Source organism: Alligator mississippiensis, chromosome 13, assembly GCF_030867095.1.
Source record: "Alligator mississippiensis isolate rAllMis1 chromosome 13, rAllMis1, whole genome shotgun sequence".
NCBI lineage: Eukaryota > Metazoa > Chordata > Crocodylia > Alligatoridae > Alligator > Alligator mississippiensis.
The window spans coordinates 13,395,718-13,420,269 of NC_081836.1; the positions used below are offsets into that span (position 1 = coordinate 13,395,718).

Consider the following 24,552-nt stretch of genomic DNA (forward strand, 5'->3'; position numbering starts at 1 on the left):
CTGCATTTTGTTTTCCCTTAATACACTATCAAGATAACATAACATTGCATGAATTAAGGTGGTCCTTGCAGCTTACGTTAGGCATGTACATATCATTTTAAAATATTAGTTTAACCTCCTCTAATTATATCAGTTAAACAATTAACTGATAACATAGCAGCTCAGAAACAGCTGCTGCTGGGAGCTGCTCCCAGATCCCTTTCACTGGGGGAAGGGGGTGAAAAGGCAAGCCCAGCCAGACAGAGCCCAGGTAAAAACCTGCAGCAGGAGGGAGGGAGCACCTATGAACCAGCAGCTAATTGCTTAATTGAGTCATTAGGCTGCTCCCTGTTTTCCTTTTGAGCTGGGTAGTAATTCCCCCTCCACACCTCCCTCTCTTTCCCCCTGCCTGCCCTGCTTCCTCCTAATGCCTGCTGGGGCAGTGCATGCCACCCCAGCCTGGTCGTTACTACTAGGATTCTTTTTGCCAGAGCCCTCCAAGGATTGACACGGCAAATTGTCTGAGATGGTATCAAGTGAAGTTTAATAAATAGTAACCCCTAGACAATATTACAAGTTTTCTCCCCATAATACAACCTGGCAAGTGACTCTTTAAACGTTACAGCAGCAACCTTTGCGGGTACCAGGCCTCTGATCCTCTGCTGGGTGTGTGGGATGTTAGTTTCTGGGTTCCTTGTTGTTCAAATGAGAATTCCGAGGTTGCTTCCGTCTCAACAGGGTGGCAACACAACACACATGGTCTCTTTGTTTGTCCACTACTTCTGTAAATCTTTCATCCTGAATTGTCCAATCCCCTGGCTCTGTGCCAAACATTCCTTATATGGTGCACCAATCCCCTTGCACTGTGCCAGGCACATTCTTTCTAGGGAGACTGTTGTGCCTTACTCACGAGGGCTGTGCAAAACAGCACTGTTTTGTTTCAACTTCTGTTTCACCCTTTTGAAGGGACATTGTTTCGTTTTGCTGTTTCAAAGCACTGTTCCATTTTGTTTCGTCAAAACTGTTTTGCCCATACGCTATAATAGGGAACTGTGAAAATGCCTATAACTTTGTCATTTCTTACCTGACTTGGATGAACATTGCAGGGATGGTGGGCCCTTCTGAGGTCATGAAGCCTACTAAGTTTCAAGGAGATAGGTGCAGGGGTTTCTGGGAAACTGTACCTCAAACTGTTCAAAGCAAAACTCCTATCACTTGCTGGCAGCAGCAGCAGCCTACTGTCATCCTGCACGCAGATCCGGGGGCCTGCGCCCTCAGGAAGAATCTGGCACAGACCTGCAGCCCCCCTGGGGAGCGCAAGCCCCCTGATCCGTGCACAGGATGATAGCAGGCTGCTGCTGCCAGCTGGGGCCAGCGGCAGCATCAGTCTTCCCAGTGCTCGGCATAGGCTGCCCCCAGCACCGGTCCCAGCTGGCAGCGGCAGCCTGCTGTCACCCTGTGTGCAGATCTGAGGGCCCACGCCCCCTGGAAAGAGTCCAGCACAGCCCCGCAGCCCTCCCAGGGGTCATGGGCCCCCAGATCTGCATGCAGGGTTTCAACAGGCTGCTGCCACCTGGGGAAATAGTCCAGAGCTGCCTCCATCACCAGCTGGCAGCAGTAGCCTGCTGTCATCATGCATCATCTGGGGGACCGTGCTTCCCAGGAAGAGCTGGGGGAAGTTATCAGAGAGCTGAGAAAGAGATCAGGGAGCTGGGGAATCCAACTGGGAACTGGGGAAATGTTCAGGAACCTGAACATTTTTCCAGCCCCTGGTTCAATTCCCCAGCGCTCTGATCATTTCCCCAGCTCTTCCTGGGGGTGCGGACCCCCATATCTGTGCTCTGGGTTCAGCAGGCTGTTGCTGCAGTTTCAGCAGCAGTCTGCTGAAACCCTGTGTGAAGATCGGGGGCAGGGTTTCTACATGCAGATCAGGGGCAGGCGCCCCCCCCCAGGAAAAGCTGGAGGAAGTGATCAGAGAGCTGGGGAATTGAACAGGGAGCTAGATGTCAATATCAGAGTAGTTCTTCCCCACTCTTCTGTCCTCCCTCTCCTTAGTTTCTGTTTAGCTGCAAGCAAGCCCGGCTTCGAAACTTGAAATGTTTAGAAAGTTTTGAAACGTTTCAAGTGCCCTTGTTTTGTTTTGAATCCTCTTGTTTCATTTTGATTTTGCTGTTTCGAGCTCAAAATGTGTCAAAATAGCTTTGAAGCGAAACACCCGGCGAAATTTTGCACGGCCCTATTGCTCACTTAGTGCCCAATCACAACACTCGCATCTATCTCCCAGTGCCACGGGAGGTGCTGTGTTCAATTTTGTTTAGTTCTGGGAAGGTCTGGACTATGGCTAAAAAGCCTTAGCATAACTCAGTTTGTCAGCTGAACTGCTAAGCTAACTGGTTTTCACTGCACTTATTGGTTAAACAATTTACTTAACCATTCACATCCCTAGTTTATACTTTTCTAACTACAGTAAAAGTTCTGTTAACCGGCATGCCGGCTTGTAAGATAAAGTGAAACTGGAAGTGCCACAGTGGGCACCTCCGGTTTCTCTGAGCCCCCACGGCCCAGGGCAAAGCAGCCTGCAGTAGGGGCAGTGATGTGGCGGGAGGGGTGGTGGGACGCCCCAGACGTGGCGGGAGAGTGGAGGCCCAGGCCGCTCGGTTAACCGGCATATTTTGTTATCCAGCATCCCCCATTTCTGGGGGATGCAGGATAACAGAGCTTTTACTGTACTTTAAATCCTTAACCCTAATAGTAAACTTGCTTGCTTATTCTGTTGTTACCTTTGCTAGGAGATCCATGCACTATCTCATCTCAGATGGAACTGGAAGAAGCCTTTCGTCTGTATTGTCAGCGTAGAGATGAAGGGCTCATTATTCACGGTAAGCACTGTGCGATTTGAGAGTTGTCCCTTAACTTCTTGTGAAGAATATAGCAGTGCAGTAGATGTGAAGTGTGGCACATTGTTTGCTTATCTCATCCAGTATCCAGTTGCCGGCTGTGGTCTTTACTAGCTTTCAAGAGGCCACTTTCTCACCTACTAGTCTCCCTTCTCTTTACTGATTAAATTTGTGGGGAGATTGGAGGGACTTCTTCCAGACCACTCTAGTAATCATCTTGGCTTCTAAACCATGTTGATGGGCATCCTTTATATGCTTGTAATCTAATGTTGCCACAGAAGTTTATCCCTGCTCTTGTATATAGTTTGAAAGCCTGCAAAACCATAATGAACTTACTTCCTTATGGAGCAGAAAGATTTAAAGAGCTGTGAGGGTGATAGCCGCTCACTTATTAAAGTCACAGTCTGTTCTTTCTTATTCAGTTAATGTGATAAAAATGAAAACAGTTAATTGAGTAGCTAAAAAAAATGGGATTGAACAACTGTCACAGAAATGAAAAAAAAATTATTATTTTTTCCAAACTGAATTTTTGAGAAATGAATGGCATTTTAGTCAAGTATAATGGAAACGAGTCTGGGAAAAAGTAATTTAGGAATATGAAGAGGTTTAAGCTGTTGCTTTTGTCTCTAAGACTGAAAAAGGATGTAATCTTTGGAGCATGATCAGCTGTATCATGGCACAGCTGATCTCCTTTATTGACATCTACAGATGACATTAGGTGTGTTGGCCCACAAAGTCAGTTCCATGCCATTCCTGCGACCTCGGGGATCTGATCCTGCAGGAAAAAGCCCTACGTGCTTCCCCTAACTTGAGATGCATGTCTGCAAGTGGGGGAAACCTTCTGCTTGTAGAGGCATTGGGCCATCATGGTGTGGGGGGAAACCCCTCTTCAGGGAATTTTTGTTGCATGTGAGCGGTAGTACCGGGGAGTAACTCTCACAGCGTTCCATGCTCTGCACTTAAAGATGCACCCCCTGTGTTGGGATGCAGCAGTATAATATGGGCGTGGGGGTCATCTCTCTGCAGGGATTCCCCCTATGTGTGTCTGCAAGTGCAGAAGGGGCAACTCCTAGAGGAGTTCCCTCTTCCATGTTTGCAGAATGTGCCGTGGAGGAGAAACATGCAGTGAATGAATCCCATGCAGGAGGACTCCCCAGGTATGTCATGCAGGTGTGGAGGGTGGAGTTTCCCCCTCCATGCTTGCAAACGGCACCCCAGCCTGGGATGTGGCAGCATACAATGTATGGCAGGTCAGGGCACGGTTTCCAAGTATGGATGGGGTAGAACCCTTATGGGAGTCCCCTCTACTCTGTGCTTGCAGACATATCCTGGGAATCCTGTGAATTAAGATGAGGCTCCAGGAGTTCCTGCCCAGGGTGGCACTCTCCTGCCATAAACAAATGGACATTGGCTGCAAGTATGCAGCATAAATTATGATTTGGGTCATTGTCATTAAAAAAAATTAGGCATTTGTGGCACATCAAAGGGCTAGTATGTCTGTTCACTTTAGTATTGTGCTGCTATAAACATTTTTATGGCAGCACAAAGGCAACATCCGTTTTCAGCCTAAGTGTTCTTATTGTATCCCAAATCATGCAACTGTATCTACATGGGTGTTTTCATGTACCTATGTGGAACCCCATTCAAGGAAGAGTGGCTTATTTTGGGTTCCAGAATTGGAGTGTGTAGATCCAGTTGCAAGTTTTAGGTGCTTTTTACTTATGTTAGCCAACTCAATGGCACCTTTTTTTCAAAAAACGGGGGGAAAAAAAGATTTAGTGGGGCAAGCTGATTTATTTCCTAATCAGCTGGTTTGCATAGCTGATCAGATGCTTCATAACTCCCATAAAATAGTTGTTTTTGAACTGAGCTCTTTTGATTGTACTGGTACCATCTTCTCTGGCAAATTTCCAGCCATATAGCTTCATTTAATCTGGCAAAAATATCTTTAGCTATTAGGTCTCTGTTTCAGCTGGGGCTTTTATTAAAAAAAATAATTTGCTCCCATTTCAAAGATTAATTATAAAAGCTTTTGTCAACTTCAGTTTTTTTTTTTTACTCGGATCTACACCTCAAATTATATAAATGAATAATGCATTTATTCTTTGAATTTTTGTCATTGTTCAAAGTAGCTCAATTGTTACATTTCCACTGGTACATTCTTAATGCAAACCATGCTAGTTAGGCTGTACTTAATTTCTTTTTTCAAGATTCCTGAATCATTTGCACTACTTTCCTCTCGAGTTTTTAAAGCACCTGCCCCACAATCTTGATTTTAATGGGATCTGAAAGGAGACTTTTTGGTAAAAGAGCACAAGTCCTTAGATTCAGGAAATCTGGGTGCTCTTTCTAACTTTCAGAGTCTTATTGACTGTTTGAAGTGTAAAGCAGGGATAATTCTGCTTCATTAACTCATAAGGTTGTGGTAAGATTATTAATGTTCATATATTACTTTGATATCCTTGAATGAAAACTCTATATAGCAATTGAATACAAGGCCCACTGAAATCAATTAGAGACTTTTGCCTGGCTTTAGTGAAACTTAAACCTTGAGCGTACAGTGCTATTGGTGTAATGATCAGGCCTGTGATATTGGATCAATAAGCAGCTGATTTCCAGACATTAGGTCGCTAAGACTGAATTCAAGAATAATGTAAATTACAATAGTTGTGGTACTTTAATACAGTAATAAATATCTTCAATACCAAAAATACAATATTTTGTTTTAGTTTTCCCCAGCATTCCAGAGAAACCAGGCATGCCTTGTCCAGGAGAAGACAGTGAGTACTTGAAGTTTACCAAAGGGTCTTTTAAGAGCTTTAATGTTTATTTTATTGCTTTTGTCCATTTGTATGTAATGTAAAAGCCATTTGTATAAAAGACAATAACTTAAGATATATAGCTATATTTATTTTTCTATGCAGAATATAAAGTTTATGTAAAATCTAGAATGTTTTATATTACAGTTAAAAAATTATGTTTTAGAAAATAAAAAAGGTAAACCAAGAGTCTGACAGCATTTCAGTGCCACTCAGAATTATCACTGGTTTTCCATAAGGTTGCACTTAAGCAAAGCAAATTAATAGTCAGATAGATTGACATCCTTGCATACAGATAAACTTTGTATCTTAAGAGCTAGGGAATTATCTAAGGGACTTATCTAAGAAGATAAGTCAAATTTTCAGACTTATTTTTAAATGCAAGGGCTGTCATTTTGATAGCAGGAATGTATTTTGAATAATTATTTTTCATAATTATTTTATGGACTTGACTGTGCTGAGAAATACCAAATGTGTCAGATAGAATGAATAATTGGTAGGAAACATTGCTGTCTTCATTAAAAATAGTCTGTAAATATTTAAATCTTTCAAAGCTTTGAGGTGTTGCTGTTACTGCTTGCTATTTTCATAGATAGAAAAAATATTTCGGATATTGTGGTGCGGCAACTGCTGGTGCATCTTAACTTTAGTTATTTAGTGTAAATTTGGTATGTATGAAAGTAACTATACCTCAACATTTACTCTGTAAAAGCAAATTGATGGGATAAGTCCAGTAATAGAAATTTCTGAAAAATTAAAATGAACTTGTTTTTACTCATGTTTCAATCCAGTAGTATAAGCAAATATTGTGATTGATGTGAAACAAGATCTTTTAATATAGGGCTACAATTCATGAATGAGGTAACTGTATACAGTTGGCAAAAATTAAAATAATATAGACAATTTATAATTACTTCACTGAATGAGATTTTTTTTAAAAGCTTGTTACTGTATTAATTTACTGTAATCTGTTAACTTTCCTTTGAGCTGTAGAAAACGGAGCAAGGTAGAACAAATACCATATTCACTTAAACGTAAGACTTTTCCTCCCCAGTTTACATGGGGTGGGGTGAAAAGCTCCTATCTTACATTTGCATACCAGATCCCCCTTCCCACTCCATCAAATACATTGTCTAACATTAAACTGCTGCTAGAAACCGCATGTGCTCAGTCATGGAAACCAACTATGATGAGGTTGGTTGATTGCAGCCCATGCTGCATATGTCCATAAAACACATGGACTATATTGGGCCAACACACTGGAAACCTGCTAGAAGACTAGGTTAGTGCAAGCCATCTGAATAAGATATAGAGCCCATTGTGCTCAGTCCCCCTCAGCACTGACTCTTTTTCGAAGTCATGGTGAACCACTACATCAAATACATTTCCACTTCCTCTTCACTCCCACAGTTGAGCAGCGCCTTTTTTTTCCCTTCCTGTTTCCAGTTATTCCTGTTTCTTCATCATCCTTAAATGTCTGGCAAACATCACCAAACTTCTATATAGATGAGAGGCTTTGTCGTCTCCTCTCTTGGCCTGTCTCAAGTGATTAGTGTGGCCCCACCTTTCATGGGTGGCAATGGACCAGGCAGCCCCACACTTCATCTGCGTTTAAATATTTGGAGGGTCCCAGGACTTGTTACAAAAGCACCTGGTTCCATTCATGAGTGAGGGGCTAATTCTTACATAGACCTTTTGTTGGGGGTGTCTGGAGTACACACATACATTGAGCAGTCCTGGGCTGTGAGGTCACCATGGCTTGAAATGCTGTTGTCTCTGCTGGGGCCCAGCCCAATTAACTATATGATAAACAGGGATACAGGTTTTTCATTTGCTGCAGGAAAAATGTGGATTTTCCCTTTGCAGGCTGGTAGAGTTCCAGCCTGCAAGGGGCTGCTTGGGGTTGTGGGGAGCAGGAGGAGGGCAATCAGGCAGGGGGCACCACATGCAGCCAGGCATCATGGTGGAGAGCAGCTCAAGCAGCTCCCTACAGGTAAGTCTATGGGGGTGCATAGGTAATGTGGCAGGGTGTGGGAGGGCATATGTGATGTATGTGGGGAGCATAGAGAGGCAAGTGACTTGTGCACCCACAGCAGGGCATGGGCAGGAGTCACCTGTGTAGCTCTGGGCAGGACCCATGTGGAAGGGCAGAGTGGGGTGGCAAGACTTGTTGTTCCTGCTGCTGCTGCCACTGCTGTAGCCCTTACACCAGTTGTGCCACCAGCAGTGTGAGCAATAGCAGACTGGACACGCACACACCCCTGCACTGTCCTCACCTCCAGCTGCTCATATGGCAGGCCATAGCTCTCTACTGCCACTGCTTCTCCCCTTAGATCATGGCTTTACCCCAGAGGAGAGGTGGTATGGGGGCAGTGCAGGTGGCCTGAGGGGAGCAGCGGCGGTGGTTAGGCCCTGGCAGTGGGGTAGAGCTGTGGCCTAGTGCATGATAGGCTGGTGGCAGGAGAAGGTGAGGATAGCATGGGCTGCCCTGCCCCCCACCCCCTCCCCCATGTCTGTTACTTACGCTACTGGCAGCGCAGCTGGCACAGGGGTTCTGGTGGCAGCAGCAATGAATCTTTCTGCCCCATGCCACGTCCTGGCTGCTGGGCCGCAGTGGCCACTCCTGCTCGTTCCAGTCTGGCCAGGCTGCAGTTCTGCCCTGCTATAGGTTCAGAAATCTGGGGGGGGACACATGCCCCCCTGCCACATGGCCTATGGTCATGCAACCCCTGTACCCCATATACTGGGAGTTGGGGTCTGGGGTCTGAGGAGAAGTGGGTTGGGAGTGAGAGGCATCAGCAGGACTGGGGGAACATAGTGGGGCTATGGTTTGGGTGAGGAGCACCAGCATATCAGAGCTGCTTAGCACCACAAAGTGGGGGGCGGGGAGGGGGGAGCTGCAGCTGGACACACATCCTGGTGAGTGAAGGGGCAGGGGGGGAGCTCTGACTTTTTTTCATGGTTGAAAAACCAAAATGTAATGTTTAGAAATGTAACTTGAGATGCTCTTTAGATTTCAGAAAACTAAATAATTTTAAATAATAGAAGAATTTACTTTATTTTAATGATTGAGGCACTGGCAGGCTTCCAAATTGCTTTAAAATTGTCAATATATCTATAAAACATTGTGTTGGACTGGTACTTGTGTGTATATGTACATAGTGTTCCTTCATTTTAATCATGGAAAAATGTGGATTTTGGGGAATTTTAATAAGAGAATTTTGGATTTTTAAACAGACAACCTGGTTCCCCAAGATAAAGTTATAAACCTTTTGGTTTTGGACTGTTATCAGGTATAGTTTGTACTATGTAAAAATGCTGCTCAGGAAGTATGGTCATAGAGTACCTGTGCTGAAACTTGCAGGGCCCCTGAATCTGCGTGCAGGGTTATGCCCTACCCTCTTACCATCACATGCAACTCGTGGGGTTGTGCTTTGGGAGGAAACGGAGCCTGAGCAGGATCTGACAGTAAGGGGCTGAGAGAAGAAGCAGAGACTGCAGGGGTAAGAAGTGGGGGGCAGAGAGCAAAGGGGCCACCTGAGCCCCCAGTTGCTATTTTCCACGCTGTATTAGTGGCAGGGGGAAAAATTCAAGACAGCCCTTTGACCATTAAATTCTATACCTGGAAACTTGTAATAAATTTATACATTTTTCCATATATAGAATCTAATTATTGGGGGATTGTCTTCTATTCAGGGTCATTTTAAATTAGAGTAAATATGGTATCATAGTTTATTTCAGATTTCTTGATACTTGAGCTGCAAAGGATCAAAGAGCAAAGAGGCACTTAAAATAAATCAAATACAGATTTGAAAGATATTTTAGTGGTTTTGTACAAAAATGAGTCTGTATCAAATAGAATTAAAAAAGGTAGGTGTACAATAGAGGAGAAAAATCTTTCCTTCTCTATAAGTTAATTTTAGAAAGGATGACGGTATGTTTTGTACCTTGATTAGTAGTGTTTAGAAATGCAATTTAAGATGCTTTTTACATTTCAGCAAACTAAATCATTTTAAATAACAGATTTATTTGGACGTCAGTCCCTTTTTAGTATTAAATGGAATGAGCTGTTTGAGAAACATTTTATCTACATATTTTCAGTTCACTCACTTCCATATAAATGAACATCATACTGACTTCACCTCTCTTGGTTGTATAGGTTGGGGGTTGTCAACTGAAAGGTCCCAAGGGGCAGAGTGGGGTGAGAGCAGGGCTGCACGGTGAGAGAGGGAGTGGAGCAGGGGCAGGGCCATGGGCAGGTCGTGGGACAGTTGGAGCCCTGGACAGCTTGTCTAGGGGCACGGGTGGGCAGAAGCATGGGGTACATGTGCTCTCTGGATTTGTGTGTGGGGCAGAGCAAAGGCGGGCTGCCACCATTGCCTCGGGAACAGTGTGCTGGCTGCGTCACGTCCCCTGGCCACTTAGTGGAGGGAGGCACATGGCATTGTGCAGTAGGCCCGTGCAAAGCGGCTAGTATTTGCTTCGGTTTTGGATTTGGCCGATTCAGGGGACAATGATTCGATTCGGTGATTTGAATCACTGTCCCAAATTGATTCGGCCAAATCTGATTCAGATATTCAGCAGCAGCCAAATCTCCAAATCGCCCAGGCCCATTGCCTGCTTTCCCAGCCTGGCAATGGCTGCCCCACCAGCCCCAGCTCCTAGTACTTGGAAAAGAAAAGCCCCAACTCACTGCCAGGTGCGGGGTGATCCCTGCTGCCCCCCACTGCCACACGCTTCATGGGGGACTATGCACAAGCCCCCCGACCCCTGCCCTCCCCAGCTCTGGCTTTTAAGAACCCTCCCCCCCCCATACTCACTGTTTCTTCTGGGCAGGGGGGCAATCCCCGCTGCCCCACACTGCGTGGGGAGCTCTGCATGAGCTCCCTGAAGCCTCGAGCCCAAGTTCTGGGGTTTTTCCTCTTTTTTTTTTTTCTTTTCTTAAATGTCTGGAGCTGGGGGGGGGGGGCTGGGTTAGTGTGGGGGGTCGGGGCTCGTGCAGAGACCCCTATGCAGCGTTGGGCAGTGGGGATCGCCCCCCATCTGGCAGCATCTAGTGAGTCTGGCCTTTTTTTTAAGCACTAGGAGCTGGGGCGGATGGGGCAGTCATGGGGGGGGTCTGGGGGAGCAGGCAGGTAGGTGTTGGAGGGGTTGGGGAAGTAGGGAGGGGCTGGGGGCTGGCAGGGGTCCCCCCCATGGTCTCCTGCAGCCGCCCCCCCCCACTTACCAGCTCCTGGTCCGGCTGCAGCTCCCTGCTGCAGCCACCGGGGATTGTCCAAATCACCCAAGCTCTCTGAATATTTTCTGAATAGATTCGGAGAGCTTTGAGTCAATTCGGACCTTTTATTTGGTCCCCTGATTCAATTCCGATTTGGAAATTCGGCCCCCAAATCGGGCCAAATCTCCTCTGAATCGAATCAGCACCCGAAGCTGCCACTGCACCAGGAGCTGTGTGAAATGGGGCGCAGAACGGCAGCCCACCTCTGCTCTGCACAAAAATCTAGGGGGATCATGTCTCCTATGCCTCCCTTGGGGTGTGCACAGTGACGGGAACCCCCCCGCACCACTGGACAAGCTACCCAAGGGTCCAACCATCCCACAACTTGCCCTGGGGCCCTATTCAACCCAGCCCCTGCCTCTGCCCCGTTCCCTTCCTCACCATGGGGGCATCAGTCTGCCTCCCCCATGCCCTTTCCCCTTCACAGACTTACCTGCTAGGCATTGCTCTACATGCTGTCGGGCTGTGTTCCTGGACTCCTGCAGCAGGCTGTGGCTGCCTTTGTGACTGTGCACCCCTTCCCCCACTTCTGCAGCCCCTTGGAGCCTGCCACCGGGCTGTCCTCTGTGCTGGCACTGCTGCCCTGAGTTTGGTGGGGCTGAACCCTGTTAACTCCATCCTTCCACTGCCTATGTTCAAGGCAGACTCTTGTTGCAGGTTGTATAATTTGAAAGTTATTTATTCTTTCAGCAAAGTACAGCAATTATCCTTTCCTAAATAAACCTTGCTCCTCCAAAAAGCATCAGATTTACATGCACAGTTAGGAATGGAATCTTTTTTCTGCAGAAGATTATAGGCAAAGAGTAAGCTTTCCTGCACTGCTTTTTTCCATTTTTTTATTCTGTTTTTATAATGATCTCATGAAGTATATGGATAGTTCAGTATCTATATAGCCTTGATCTCTTTGAAACTGTCATAAAAAAGGATCAGTGGAATGACGGGAGACTGGTAGATTGGGAGATTAAATGATTGGATTTGGTGATTAGATGGCTGTTGAATAGTTGACACTGTCATTGCCAGCCTGGGCAGATTTTGCCACCAGCATTTTTTGTTTTGCTGTATTCCATTATCAATCTTTACATCATTCATCTTCTGAAACTTTTTTTTTAATGAGTAGGCAGCTGTTAGTGTTTATTGGTTTGTTACGGTACAACTAAGGGTGAACTAAGTCTGATATGTGTAGATTATTCAGTTGAGGATCTGTTGCCATTCCTGAAGTGTTTTTCAGTTGCTTGAATAGCTTCAAAATTGGAAAGATGCACTTCCCTTGTGTATCCCCATTTCAGTGTCAGAACTCAGAGGAGTCTGAACCCACAGAATTGTACAAAGATTTTTAATGCACACCAGCTGAGAAATGGTTGCATTCTCCATGATCAGAGGATACGATAGCAATTTATAATATTCAGTTTTGGCAAAAAATTAGTGTACTGGTTCCTATAGTTGATAATATTATATTGAAGGGAATAAGAAACTTGAAAATAACTGGAGTATGAAGATAACTGTTGTCAGATCAAGAATTAGGCACTGAAATTAGGGGAAAGACTCCTATTGGCTTCAGTAGGCTTTAGAACAGGCCTTTGTCAGTGGACATACCTGATTCTGCAAAATTTCTATTCAAAGTCTCAGGACAGAAACATTGAAGGGAGCATGATCCGGAAACTGGGAATTAGGGCCAGGTCCCAGTTCTGACATTATTCTGCACTGTCTTTTTCTGTTTCAGCTCTCTGCATCTGTAAAAAGCAGTGCTTCCCTTTCAGTTCTCAAAAACTAATACTTAAAGTATGTATTAATCCAAATAGAGGAAAGCATCTCTGAAATACCTATTTCTCAGTTTTCTGATTTGTATGACAGTACTTTTACGCTTCCTAAAAGTGTAGGAACTGACTCAATCCACTTGTTTCTTTGGCTAATTGCAGAAGGTGTGCTAGTTCCAGTATAGGTTTACGATGCTGGCTATGATTATGATACTGAGTGTTGTCAGGAAGAGAACTTAAATTGTATTATCTTGGATTTAATATGAATCCCAAATGAAATTGTGTACATCTACTGGATTTACTCGAATCAAGATGAGGTTTTTTTCCTCCTTCCCCCCCCCCCCCCCCCCGGCCCCCAGGCAGCATGGTGGGGCGGGGAGGGGAGAAGCCTTGTCTTGGATTTGAATACTGGCCCAAGGCAAGCAGCAGCTCAGCTCCGGCTTTGGCTCGTGGCTTGGGGTTGAAGCCAGAGCTGAGCTGCCACCTGCTCTGGGCAAGAATGGTTCCTTTGGTGTGGGGAGGGGACACGCAGCTGGAAGAAGTGCAGGGGAGACTGCCAGGAGGTGTGTGTGTGTGTGGGGGGGGAACAGACGGACTTGCAGCCTGCCCCCTGTGCCTGTATCTGCTCCTCACTACAGCTTGTCCCCTTCCCTCTACTCCCCCCTCCCCCAGCTGCCCCTTCCACTTCTTACCTTCTGCTTTGGAGCCTGATTCCTCTAGCCCTGACTTGGCCTGGCTATGAGCTGCTGCAGCTTCTTCCTGGTGGGGCCAGGCCAGGGCTGTTCTGCTGTTGATTGCCCCAGAGGAGCATAACCGCAGCTGACGGTAAGGGGGAGGGTGGCAAAGATTGGGGCAGGGCAAGTGCAGGGGGTGGGGGAGGTAGGGAATGAGTAGGGGGCAGGCACAGGCTCAGGGGGCAAGGGGTGCAGGGCAAGTGGCAGGGTTGGTTGTGACAGGAAGGTGCATGGTGAAGGGACAAGGGCAGGCAGAGGGGAGCAAAGAGCAGGGGTCTGACTTCTCACTAGAGGTGTGTGAAACGGGCTGTATTCGATTCAGATTCGACCCAAATTGGGGACAGTGATTCGATTTATTGGTTTGACCACAGACGCAGCTTTAAATGTTTTAGCTACATACCTCGAGGTACCAGGCACGGCTCGTGAATGCTGCAATGCTGGAGTGGATGGAGTGTCCCACAGGGGTGCGGGGGACCCTCTGTGTGCTTGGCGGCAAACCTGAAAGTGGACCCGAAGTACTTCTAGTCCACTTTTGGGTCCACTGCCGGCTGCACCCCCCCCCCCAACCCTGCACCCTCTCAGCTCGGCGATTGGCTGCGGGGGGGACCCCAGGTGCCCCTCCAGATCCAGGAGGTACCAGTCACTGAATCGGGGGGCGCAAGGGAGCCCCCTCGTGTGCTCCCCAGCGGACCCAGAAGTGGACTGGAAGTGCTGCTGGTCCACTTCTGGGCCTGCTGCTGAGTACACTGGGGAGCCCCCCATGATTCTGTGGGACGCTTTATCTGCCCCAGCATTCATGAGCCACCTGGTACCTTGAGATATGTAGAAAAAACATTTAAAGCTATGTCTATATCCAAATCGCCAAATCTCTCCAAATTGATTAGGAAGGTTCCGATTTGGAGAGATCTAAAGGGTCTCCTTATTCGATTCGGATTCAGAGATTCAGCCACCGAATTGGGCCGAATCGAATTGGAGACCGAAGCTTCTCACAGCTCCTACTCCTCACCCCACACTGCTGCTTTCTCCACCACTGGGATGGGGATGAATTTAAAATGCCCTTCTGTGAATTCAGTTTTATACATAGAAAGGATATTATAAATTTGTTATAATTTTCTATGTCCTGTTAGTGTAGCTGAGCCAGCCCAGATATGACAGTGGTAGAATCCATCATTGGTTGTACATCATAAACACATTTAACTAAACTTGGTAACATAATATTTAATGGTGTGCAAGTCAAAAAGAACCTAGATTAGGTATCAAATCCTAGGCGACGCTTTATTTATAGGTGATTAGAAGGAAAACTCTCATCTTTACATGTACAATGAGAAAATATGACCTAGAACAGTAGTGTCAAACTTCTGACCCCTAGTGCTGCCCATAGGTCTTGATGACCAACAGGCAGCATATGAAGCACACTAGATGGCCCTGGGTGCTTCATGGGGTGCCTGTTCTGGATTGCATTCTTGAGCGATGGAGCAGCCACCATGAACTGCACAGGCTCGGAGTGGATGCCTGCTGCTGTGGGACCGTGCTGCACACAATAGCTGCTGTAGGACCATGCTGCACAGCCCCATGGCAGCAGTATCTCTGACTCTAGGATCATGCCGCACAGCCCTCCAGTGGCTCTAGGACTATGCTGCACAGTCCCATAATGACAGCAGCTCCAACTTTGGGGCTGTGCCGCACAACTTTGCAGTGGTTCTGGCTTTGGGGTTATGCAGAACAGCCCCATAGAAGCAGTGGTTCTTGGCAGCGCCTGCTCCAGAATGCAGGGCTGGTCTTTGTTTCCTGTCTGGTTTGCAGACTGGGCTTGTACCACTCATCTGGCCTTTGGGGCCAGATACATGTGTTTCCCCTGGTCTAAAGTCATCAAGGCTAGGGATAGAAGTTGCACATAAACTGGTTTAAGTGATCATAAACTGGTTTATACCTGTAACAATACAAGTTCAATGGACATGAACCAGTTCTAAAATGGCTGATACTGGTTTAATATAATATATATGAAGCTTCTGCCTCAGACCTCTTCTGGTTCAAGTTAAATCAGAGTCCCCCAGGATTTTGCAGCCCTGGGCTGGGCTGTCTGCTCCATTGAGCAGGGCTGGCTGTGCCAGTCTGCTCCTTAGCTGGAGCAGTGATGGCTGGCTTACTGGCCTCACTGGCCTCCTGTTGGGGTCTGTGGCCAGAAGGTGGGGGGGGGCGTTAAATTTCCCTTCCCCCAAGGATGGAGCTGCCCTGCCCTGCTCTACTTACTTAGTGCTGGCTGCAACTGTGTACCCAAATCCCAGAGGCACCTGGAAGCAGGAAGAGGAAGTGATGAGCAACCCTGCAGAGTCCTGCTATTGTGAGTGTGGACTGCAAATCTTAGAGATCTTGGGAGCAGAGGGAAGAGGAAGTGAACACACAGCCCATGCTGGCTACATGCTAGAGAGCTGTGCTCTCACACCCCCCAGCTTCTGGCTTGATCCACTGCAGGCATGTGGCTGCATTCCCTGAATCAAAAGTGAATGTCTGTTCATTTGCTTATTGGTTCAGTTTTTGCAACTTAGACTAACCTGCAAAGACTGAATCAGTTAAGTCTAGGGCTTTTTAACCATCTGTACTTAACCCAAGACACTAGGAATTTCACAGTTCCATTGCTACAAAATGTTTTTTTCCTAGAACATAATCATATATTCACATCTTTCTTTTTCTTCAGATGCTTTCTAAAATTAATTAGGAGATGCCTTAGTCAGGTTTAATACCTATGGTTTGTGATTCAGAAGAGTAAGTGAAACCATTACTTTTATGAACAAATTGCATATATTTAAGCTTAGATCCTCAACTAATTCTGTGTCCTAAATGGATAGCAAAGTACTGAGTAGATGCATCTTCCAAGGCACCAAAATATCTTCTTGACCTGCGTCATAGAAACTACTTCAGTCTAAGGGTTGAAATAGGCTCACAGTTGTCTTATACCCCATATCTCCCAACTAGCTCATGTCCCATTTCCTGCATGCAGCTGCATACCAGTTACATTTAGGAAGGTGCCTTTGAATCATAGAGGGTGGGGGCAGGGTCTTCCTGATTGATCAACTTTCACAAGCACTAAAGTCGTAGAAGAAATGTCCTTCTACAGGATAATATCGTTCAAGGGGCATCATTTCCAGGAGTGAAAAGGTTATTCAGTTTTCAAGTCTGTACATTTGTTGACCCCTTTTTTGGTCTTAAGGGTGTCTGTTTGTATTTATTTATTTATTCATTTGATTTTTTTTTTTTTAAATGATGTAGGTATCCATCTAAGAACTTGACACTAACTCACTTCAGCATGTTATTGAACAGCAAATAGATGATAACTGTTGGTTTAGGTATGTTTTAGTGACATCCTGTAAATTGTTCAGTCCCTCCCATGTATAATTTGAGACTTTTCCAGAGTTATTTCCAAGTCTGCAGTACTGGGTTAATATTTTAATAAAAAATTTAACTTGAACTGTACCTTAATCAAATAATATTGTAACACCTTTACAGAGCAGGTGGTAGTGAAGAAAGGGTGCACAAATATTACATGGCATATTAGAGTTGTATACCAATGTAATGAACTGAATTAAAATAATTTAGATATTCTAGAACATTAAACATTTCAGCATTAACTCATAGCTCTCTTGGTTGTCCTGATCCATGTGATAAATTATAGATCTGTACAGATTAATAGAATTCATTTGACCTAATTCTTTGGTATGTAGGGTGCTTATTCTCATGCAGTTCTAGTAGTCTTGTTGAATCACACTTTGATCGTTTGAAAAGCCTGCTTAGTAGGATGTGCTCGGTAAGTGATTTGCAGTCAGATTTCTCAAGATGTAATGAATGAATTGTCTCTTGCAACTATGGGACCTGCCTGGAAACCTGGTATTGTGAACTGGTTGTAGCTGTCTCCAGATTGTTATACTGTAGAGGCTGTATTAGCACAAATTTAGTATAAACAGATCTGTTCAGTATTATTACTTATTAACTAACATCTGCATTTCACTTTAATTATACAGAAATATTATTGTTTTTGATGATTTGTTTATATTAAGGACATGTATCATTAAAGTAGGTTATTCTGAGCAGTATTTTAAGTTCTAATGTTAGCATCATCTAAAAAATACAGTAAAATCCACAGCAAAAACACGGTTGTATATTTGTCTGCATGGGAAATAAGAACTAGAAAATTGTGAGAATGTTTCACTTGTGTAGAAATTATTGGAATTGTTTGGGTTGTTGATTTTATTGTTTAGCCCTTTGTTGTCTTTCTGGTATGCTGTTATATGAAGTGCTTTTTAAAAGAAGATTATATGAAGTTTATATATAGCGTATTATGTTTAATTCAAACTATATAATTAGCTTGCGGGCTCGCATCAAATTATTTGCAGGAACGAGTGAAATATTAATTCTCCACTTACTCAAAATAGTTTTCCACTTAAATTAGCAGTCAGTCATTGAAGATATTTGTTGTCACCATTTGTTTAAAAGAAAAATGGACACTTTTTTTGTAATGGAATACATAAAGAACAATTAATTGAATTCCCAAATCCATCTCATTTGCAGTGCGTTTGCTCTGTCCTGTTCATACTAGGTCGTGAAGTACCTATTTATAGTGTTATGTGATGTTCTGAACTGGACCTAATATTTTGTTCTGACTTTGTTCAGCATCTAATTTGATTTTCTCTCTAGTTGCATTAAATATATTATATTTGAAAGAGATTGCAGAAAACTTTTTTTTTTTTTTGATATTTTACTTTCATGTGATGGTAGTGAACAGCAAGTTGAAATGCAGTATAGTATGATAGTTGTCTCCCTGGAACTCCTGGTAAAAGGGTATGGGTTAAATGTTATCCCAGTGAACAAAATTTTTAAATTGGTTAATATTAAGCAATAATAAACGATTGAAATTCACTATTAAATTAGGAAGTGCTATTTGCCTCCCTTTTGGAAAAAATAATTTCAAGGTCAGTTTTCATAGAAGCTATTGGATTACATTTTGCTTGACTTCTAATAAACAAGGACTGTTTGAAAAAAATATTGAATTCTTTAGATTTATCTCTTTTTATGTTCTTTGCTTGGTTGCTCGCTTTTTTTTTTTTTTTTAAGCAGTCGCCTCTTTCCAAGCAAAATCATTCTGATGTAAAATAGGATGTACAGTTCTCCAGCTCTTGAACTTATAGTGACCTAATTTTTCCTTTCTCCCATAAACATCCCCCCCCTGGATTTTTCTTCCAGACTGGCTTCTGTGCTCGCTGTGTTCAGCTGTTTGTACCTTCAGTCCTTTTTACCTTCAGCAGGACAGTTAATCCATTTCACATAGATCAGAATGGCAGTTTCCTATGTCGTTGAGGTGGCAGGATTTCTAATACAGCTTGTATCTCATCCCAGATACTGAATACAACCTTTTCTAGGTGCTTCTAGCATCTGCTGGCCTGGAACCTCGGATACTGATTTCTTGACAGAAATAGGCAGCTTTTTGATAAATTAACAACCCACTGTTGTGTATGTTGGCCAGCCTTGAAAGGCTGAAAAATGTTTCAACTTTAATAAATCATGTCTTCTTTCAGACTTGATAGTGAACAATGTTTATAATGTGTGCATATTTTATTTATTTTGCATGCAAGGGGCAGGCATACTGATGTCTTGATGCAAGATGAGAAATTTGGGTGGCAGTATTATCACTTAATGTTATTGTAACCTCAGTTTTTCTCTGCCGAATAGATAATTTTTGGAGTAGATTTATCATTTTTGGCACTGGACTGTGTATCATAAAACAAAGGCAATTTTAACTGTACTCCTTCCTTATTAATTTGCAGCTTCCAGAGAGCTGTCTTGCAGAGTTGTTAGTTTTATTGCAGAAATACTTGTTTTTTGTGACATCAGCTCCTTGACATCCATGCCATGTTTTAGTTTGTGCCTCAGCTGCTAGCTACAGCCTCCCAAGGGAGCCAGTACCACCCGTGCCTGGATACATGAGGCAGAGATGTGAAAGAGAGAGAACAGGATAACCAGTCTTCCATTAAATATTTGCTCTTAATGTTCAAGCTGATCCTGCCTATTGTCCTTGGTGTCTAGTGGTATTCAAACAGCAGCATCAGTGAAATAAAGGAAAATGTTTCATTTCATATCTACTGCATTGTAAACCATAAAGAATTACATGCTGAAGAAGCAAAAGAATAAAACCTAGTGAGTAATGCATGTCTTTTCTATAGATTTTATGTACCATCATTGCGATTGCTGTTATGAATTGAGGCCATTGATGCAGTATGTGTGTGCATGTGGTGCAGTAGATAATAGAAGTCAGCATTTTGGTTATCATGTAGTTGCTTTGCCTACAGTCCTCCTTTGCAACCATAGATTATTACAAATACAGACATTTCTGGTGCCTCTTGCGTGTGCAGGGATGTGGCTAAAAAAGCTCTGAGAAATGTCGACAAAATTGCTGTGAAAAGCCTTGTTTTTGTTAGGCGACACATTTTATGAGAAGAACAGGCAGAGGAGTATGCAGAGTGAGTGATGCTGCTGATAATAAGGGAGATTACTGAAGGAAATGTATCCAAAAAAGCCTGATGGTATGTTTTCTGGGCCTGCTTATTGTAAGCTTGCTAATTTCAAGATTAATGTCTTCAGAGCATCATTTTCAAAGGCCTTTTTTGTTTTACAGTTTATCTGCTATTGCTTTTTAGATAGATTGTTTAATTTTGAAATATGTATTTTGAATTGGAGCTTTCTGTGTCTAGCATTATTAGAAAATATTTATGAATACATCGTTTTGTTCTGCATTGCTACATCTGAACAAATCAATGTTATGTTTAATGGTAAAAAATATATATTTTGATTGGATAGCTAATGAATTTTAATGATTTCAGGTGATATTGTTTTTGTACTCAGTAGATCAAATGAAAAATTATTCTGATTTAAAGGCCTTAATATTATATGGTAGAATATGGCTTTAAATCTATTCTGTCAGTGGTTAAAGTATTAACATGATAGCACTTTGACAGTGTTTGTTTAACATTATTAGCATTCTTTTCTGAACTTCCTTTTAAAAAAGACTAGATTGTTATACATGGCTTTTATATTATTTGTTTATCTGTACAGTATTTTTGGCAGTAGCTATATGCTCGTTTCTTTTACGTATATCCTTGAAAATTACATCATAGGGGTGAGTGGGGTATGTTTTGTTTTAATTGGATTAGAATCTCTCTTCATGATTTTGTTTTAGATCTGAAAATATATATATATTTTTTTTATGTTCTCCCTGTTGCAACTAAAATATAAAAAGGTTTTCTGCGATAGTTGTGTGGCCTGTAAATATTGTTCTGGTTCATAAGGACAGGTTTTTCCCTTCATTTGTTACTGTATTGGCAGCAATGATTAGGTTATTCAGAGCACGTGAACCAATTCCATCCCCCAATGAAGAAAAGAACTATTGCGACCATAGAGACAACTCGGAAGGCATAGCTTGGATTGCACCGGGTAATTCATCTGTTTTGAAACTGTTATATACTGGTTGAACTGGCAGAAGGGGCAAATTAAAATACTCAGGAATATTCAGTTACTCAGGAAATGAAAATAGCGATGTCATTGTTTCTCAAGCCTGTTTGTGAAATCTCTACCTCTGTCATCCTAATGTGTACCATGTGCTTTATTTGTACACAGCTTATGTAGTTTTCAAAAAAATTTGAATATAAATTGCCAAAGGGAGTAAATCTTAAGAACTGGAACGTGGGTCAGGTCACTGATTTGATTCACATAATCTGTTTTGAAATTTTAATTCCAAAATTGATTTGTCATTTGTTTTAAACCCAAAATATCCAATTACAAAATAGAGATTTATAGGTATTACAGACAATTTTGGGTGTGAGCTTTCAAAGTACTCATGTTTTATTCTGATTGTTCCTGTGTGTTTTTAGTTCAGAAATCTTGGTATCGGGCCAGATATGTGTATCAATCTATAAACTATCAGCAAAAATGTATTTAGAATAAAGAAAGCTTAATGAACTGATTAAAAGCCTCCAGTTAATGAATTAGCTTCTTTCTTGTTTTCTGTTTCTTTGCTAGTTTAAGATGTAAGAGAAAATGCCACTCTGCTTTAGAAATCTTACTTCCCAAGTGTTGCTTAGTTAAGTGTCTCTGTTTTATCACTTGACCTTTTAAACTTTCCCCTCCATAAATGTACAGAGCTGCTTCTTAAATCCAGGTTTTTTGATTGGATGGACTTACTGACAAAACTGATCATTTAGTTGAGTTACTTGTTTGCCCAAGATGCTACTTACAAGACTGGGAGACCTTTTCTGTTTTTTTTCTGTTTCATTGGCTGTAAAGAGATTTGTTATAGTTGGCTCTCCAAATGGTAATATTCAGGTTAATTGTTGAAGAACGTTGTGTTTCTTTGTAGCTGCTTTTGCTGTGTTTTTCTGACTACTGAAATAGTTTTATTAAGCCACAGAAATGTCCAGAGGCCTATAGATGAGTTAAACAAGGTCTTCAGAGTTTGAGACAGGCCTTGTATTACTGTCTGAGAAATCCAGTTATGTGTGTATATGTACTAAGGTATTCCTCACTAATTTGAAATAGAGAATGTGACAGAAATGAAGCCTGTCAATTTGGCTTCAAATGTCTACAAATGACTGATCATGAAAGAACTGGCTGTCAACCCAAGGTTGCGTAGCATTTATTTCTTCTGAAGAAAATTACTGTAAGAATAATAAAGGAGTGAGATTCAGGAAACTTGTCTAGAGGAGCTTTTTCACAGATTGGTCTAGGACTTAAAGCAATAAAAAAAACAACCCACAATTACTGGGAGAGAGGATAGATGAAAGACTGGGAAGCCTGGTTTTGACTAGAAAAGTACCTGACTTTGGTCTCTTAGACTGTAATGATGGAGAAGTATCAGTAATATAATTGTTTGAACTATTAGGTGGGTGTAGAGAGAAATTTTGAGAGATGATAAGTTTTTAGTACAGCCCTCTTTGTTTCTTGTTTGTCTGTTCTATTTTATAGCCATAAGCTCTGAACAGACAATAAATTATATCTAGTGGTGAAATATTCTTCAGCCAGTGTTCCAGGCCCTTTGCTCATTTCCTCTTCCTGTTTTGGAGAGGGGAACAGTGGCAAACCCCTTCTCTTTAGGCTCTCAGCTTTCATTCAGAAATGGTACTTAGCTGTTGTGGTCAGAAAGAAAACATTCAAAAGGTAAGCTAGTGCACCTGAGGCAGCAATTTCTGCTGGGGTTTTCAGAGAGTCCAAAGCAATAGCTCTGAGGCATGTGAGCTACACTTTCATTCAGATTTGTGATACTAAGGATATTTTAAAAGGCAAAATTGTTAACAGTTTCACCAGAGGTGGCAGAAGGCTGGGAATAATGGGGCTTAGCCCCCTTGCCCCCAAACGTGGTTCCACTGCTCCAGTGCCACTACCACACTATACCCTCGCCACACGCTTCTCTGCTGCTGCGTGCAGGAGGGAGGCGGGCCCACCCTGCACCACACTCCCAGCCCTCCCAAATAATATTTTCTCCTGCCCCCTGTGAATTTCACTATTAATTGAAATACATAAGAAAAGAGAGGCTCATTTTATAATTCTGTACACAACATTTCTCATAGTATATGCAAGGAGGAGATCGGAAACATGAGAGCAGCAGATTTAAAAATCTAGGTTTCCATCACCATATGAGAGTTACAGGTGTGGTGCAATTAATTTAATTTCCTAGAAGTAGAAGGATTGAATATTACCTTTTTAAATGTTTGCCCCATGCTACCTGTTTGCCCCCCGCCCCCACTTTAATCCTCCTATTGTACCTAACCCCTTGCAGCCTCTGGCCCCTGACCCCTGCCTCCCTCTGCCCCCCTTCCATCCTGTCTTCCTCTGCGCTGCTTCTGCCCCCCTGCAGCTTCAGGCCCCCACTCCACTTTCTCCCTACCCACCCCACAAGCCTTTGCTCCCTGCCTCATCTTGGAATGAATACAAGGTGAAAGGGGTCAAGCCGCAGCAGCAACTTCTGCCCCAATGCAGGGATGGGGCCAAGGTTACAGCCTCAGCAGACTGCCCCCTCACTGACTTGTACTTGATTCCAAGATGAAGTACTCTTTCACCATGTTGAATGGTGGGGCAGGAGACTTGTCTTAGAATTGAGTAAATATAGTAAATCCTGTAAAATAACTGAACTGTTACTGAAGATACAGCACTAATATTTGTCTATGTAGTATTTTAATAGTATAGAGCAGTGGTTTTCAACCTATTTTTGATTTGCAGACCCCTAAAACATTTTAAATTGAGGTGTGGACCTCTTTGAATTGTAAGTGTGGATATTCACATACTTTTGATCACAGTCATCTTTTGCAGACCCCTTAGACAAAGGGTCTGCAGACGGCAGGTTGAAAACCATTGGAATAGAGAATTTAATTTCTATATTAATTTACAAAATTTAAGTAATTCTTATGATATGCTTTTGAATAGGTGAAGAATATCCCTTTCAAAGATGAGGAAACAGACTTTTTTTTAGACTAACAGGAGACACTTTCAGTCTTATTGCTCTTGGGTTCTTGAAACAAAAACTTTTATAAATTTGTGTACAGTTGTGTACAGACTCAGACTTTGGCCTATAAAATCCATTTTTCACATTTTTTAGTGCGCTGAGAAGTAGAGCTATAGATGTATCATGTTGAAGGGCGAAAAATGACATTTTCTGATATTCTTTTTCAAAAAGAGATGTTGAAGACTGCTACAGTTTTAAGGGAGTTGCGGATTTTTGGAAAACGTTTTAAGTATGTGCATTTCTAAAGGAAATGTCTGTATCATCTAATGCAGAGGTGTCAAGAATATGGCCTGTCAGCTGGATGCAGTCCATGGGTTTATAGGTTTGACCCCCCCATGCACCAGCCCTAGCCTTGTGCGCTGCATGCAGCATGTGGACTACATCTGATGCTGTGCGCCTTGCATGCAGCACAGGGGGACTGGGCCATGCAGGAGCCAGTGTGGAGGGCTGGTCTGGTGGTGTGCTGTATGTAGCGTGCACCCCGTGCTGGCCCTCTTGTGCTGTATGTATGCAGCAAGCATGGCCAGTCCAGCCCCACACAACACATGTGG

At 43.1% G+C, this 24,552-nt stretch overlaps 1 protein-coding gene across 3 annotated transcripts in view; it reads left to right on the top strand.

The window, feature by feature from the left end:
• PRKCZ (protein kinase C zeta) overlaps positions 1 to 24,552 on the top strand; it is a 214,881-nt gene that overhangs the window by 34,189 nt on the left and 156,140 nt on the right. For 2 of the 3 annotated variants that reach the window (XM_006265119.4, XM_059716597.1), the window contains exons 4-5: positions 2,769 to 2,858; positions 5,606 to 5,656. In XM_006265119.4, coding sequence (XP_006265181.1) covers positions 2,769 to 2,858; positions 5,606 to 5,656 — 141 coding nt within the window. Of the gene's footprint in view, positions 1 to 2,768; positions 2,859 to 5,605; positions 5,657 to 24,552 lie in introns of those variants that run through there. The other variant, XM_019493969.2, reaches the window with a different exon arrangement.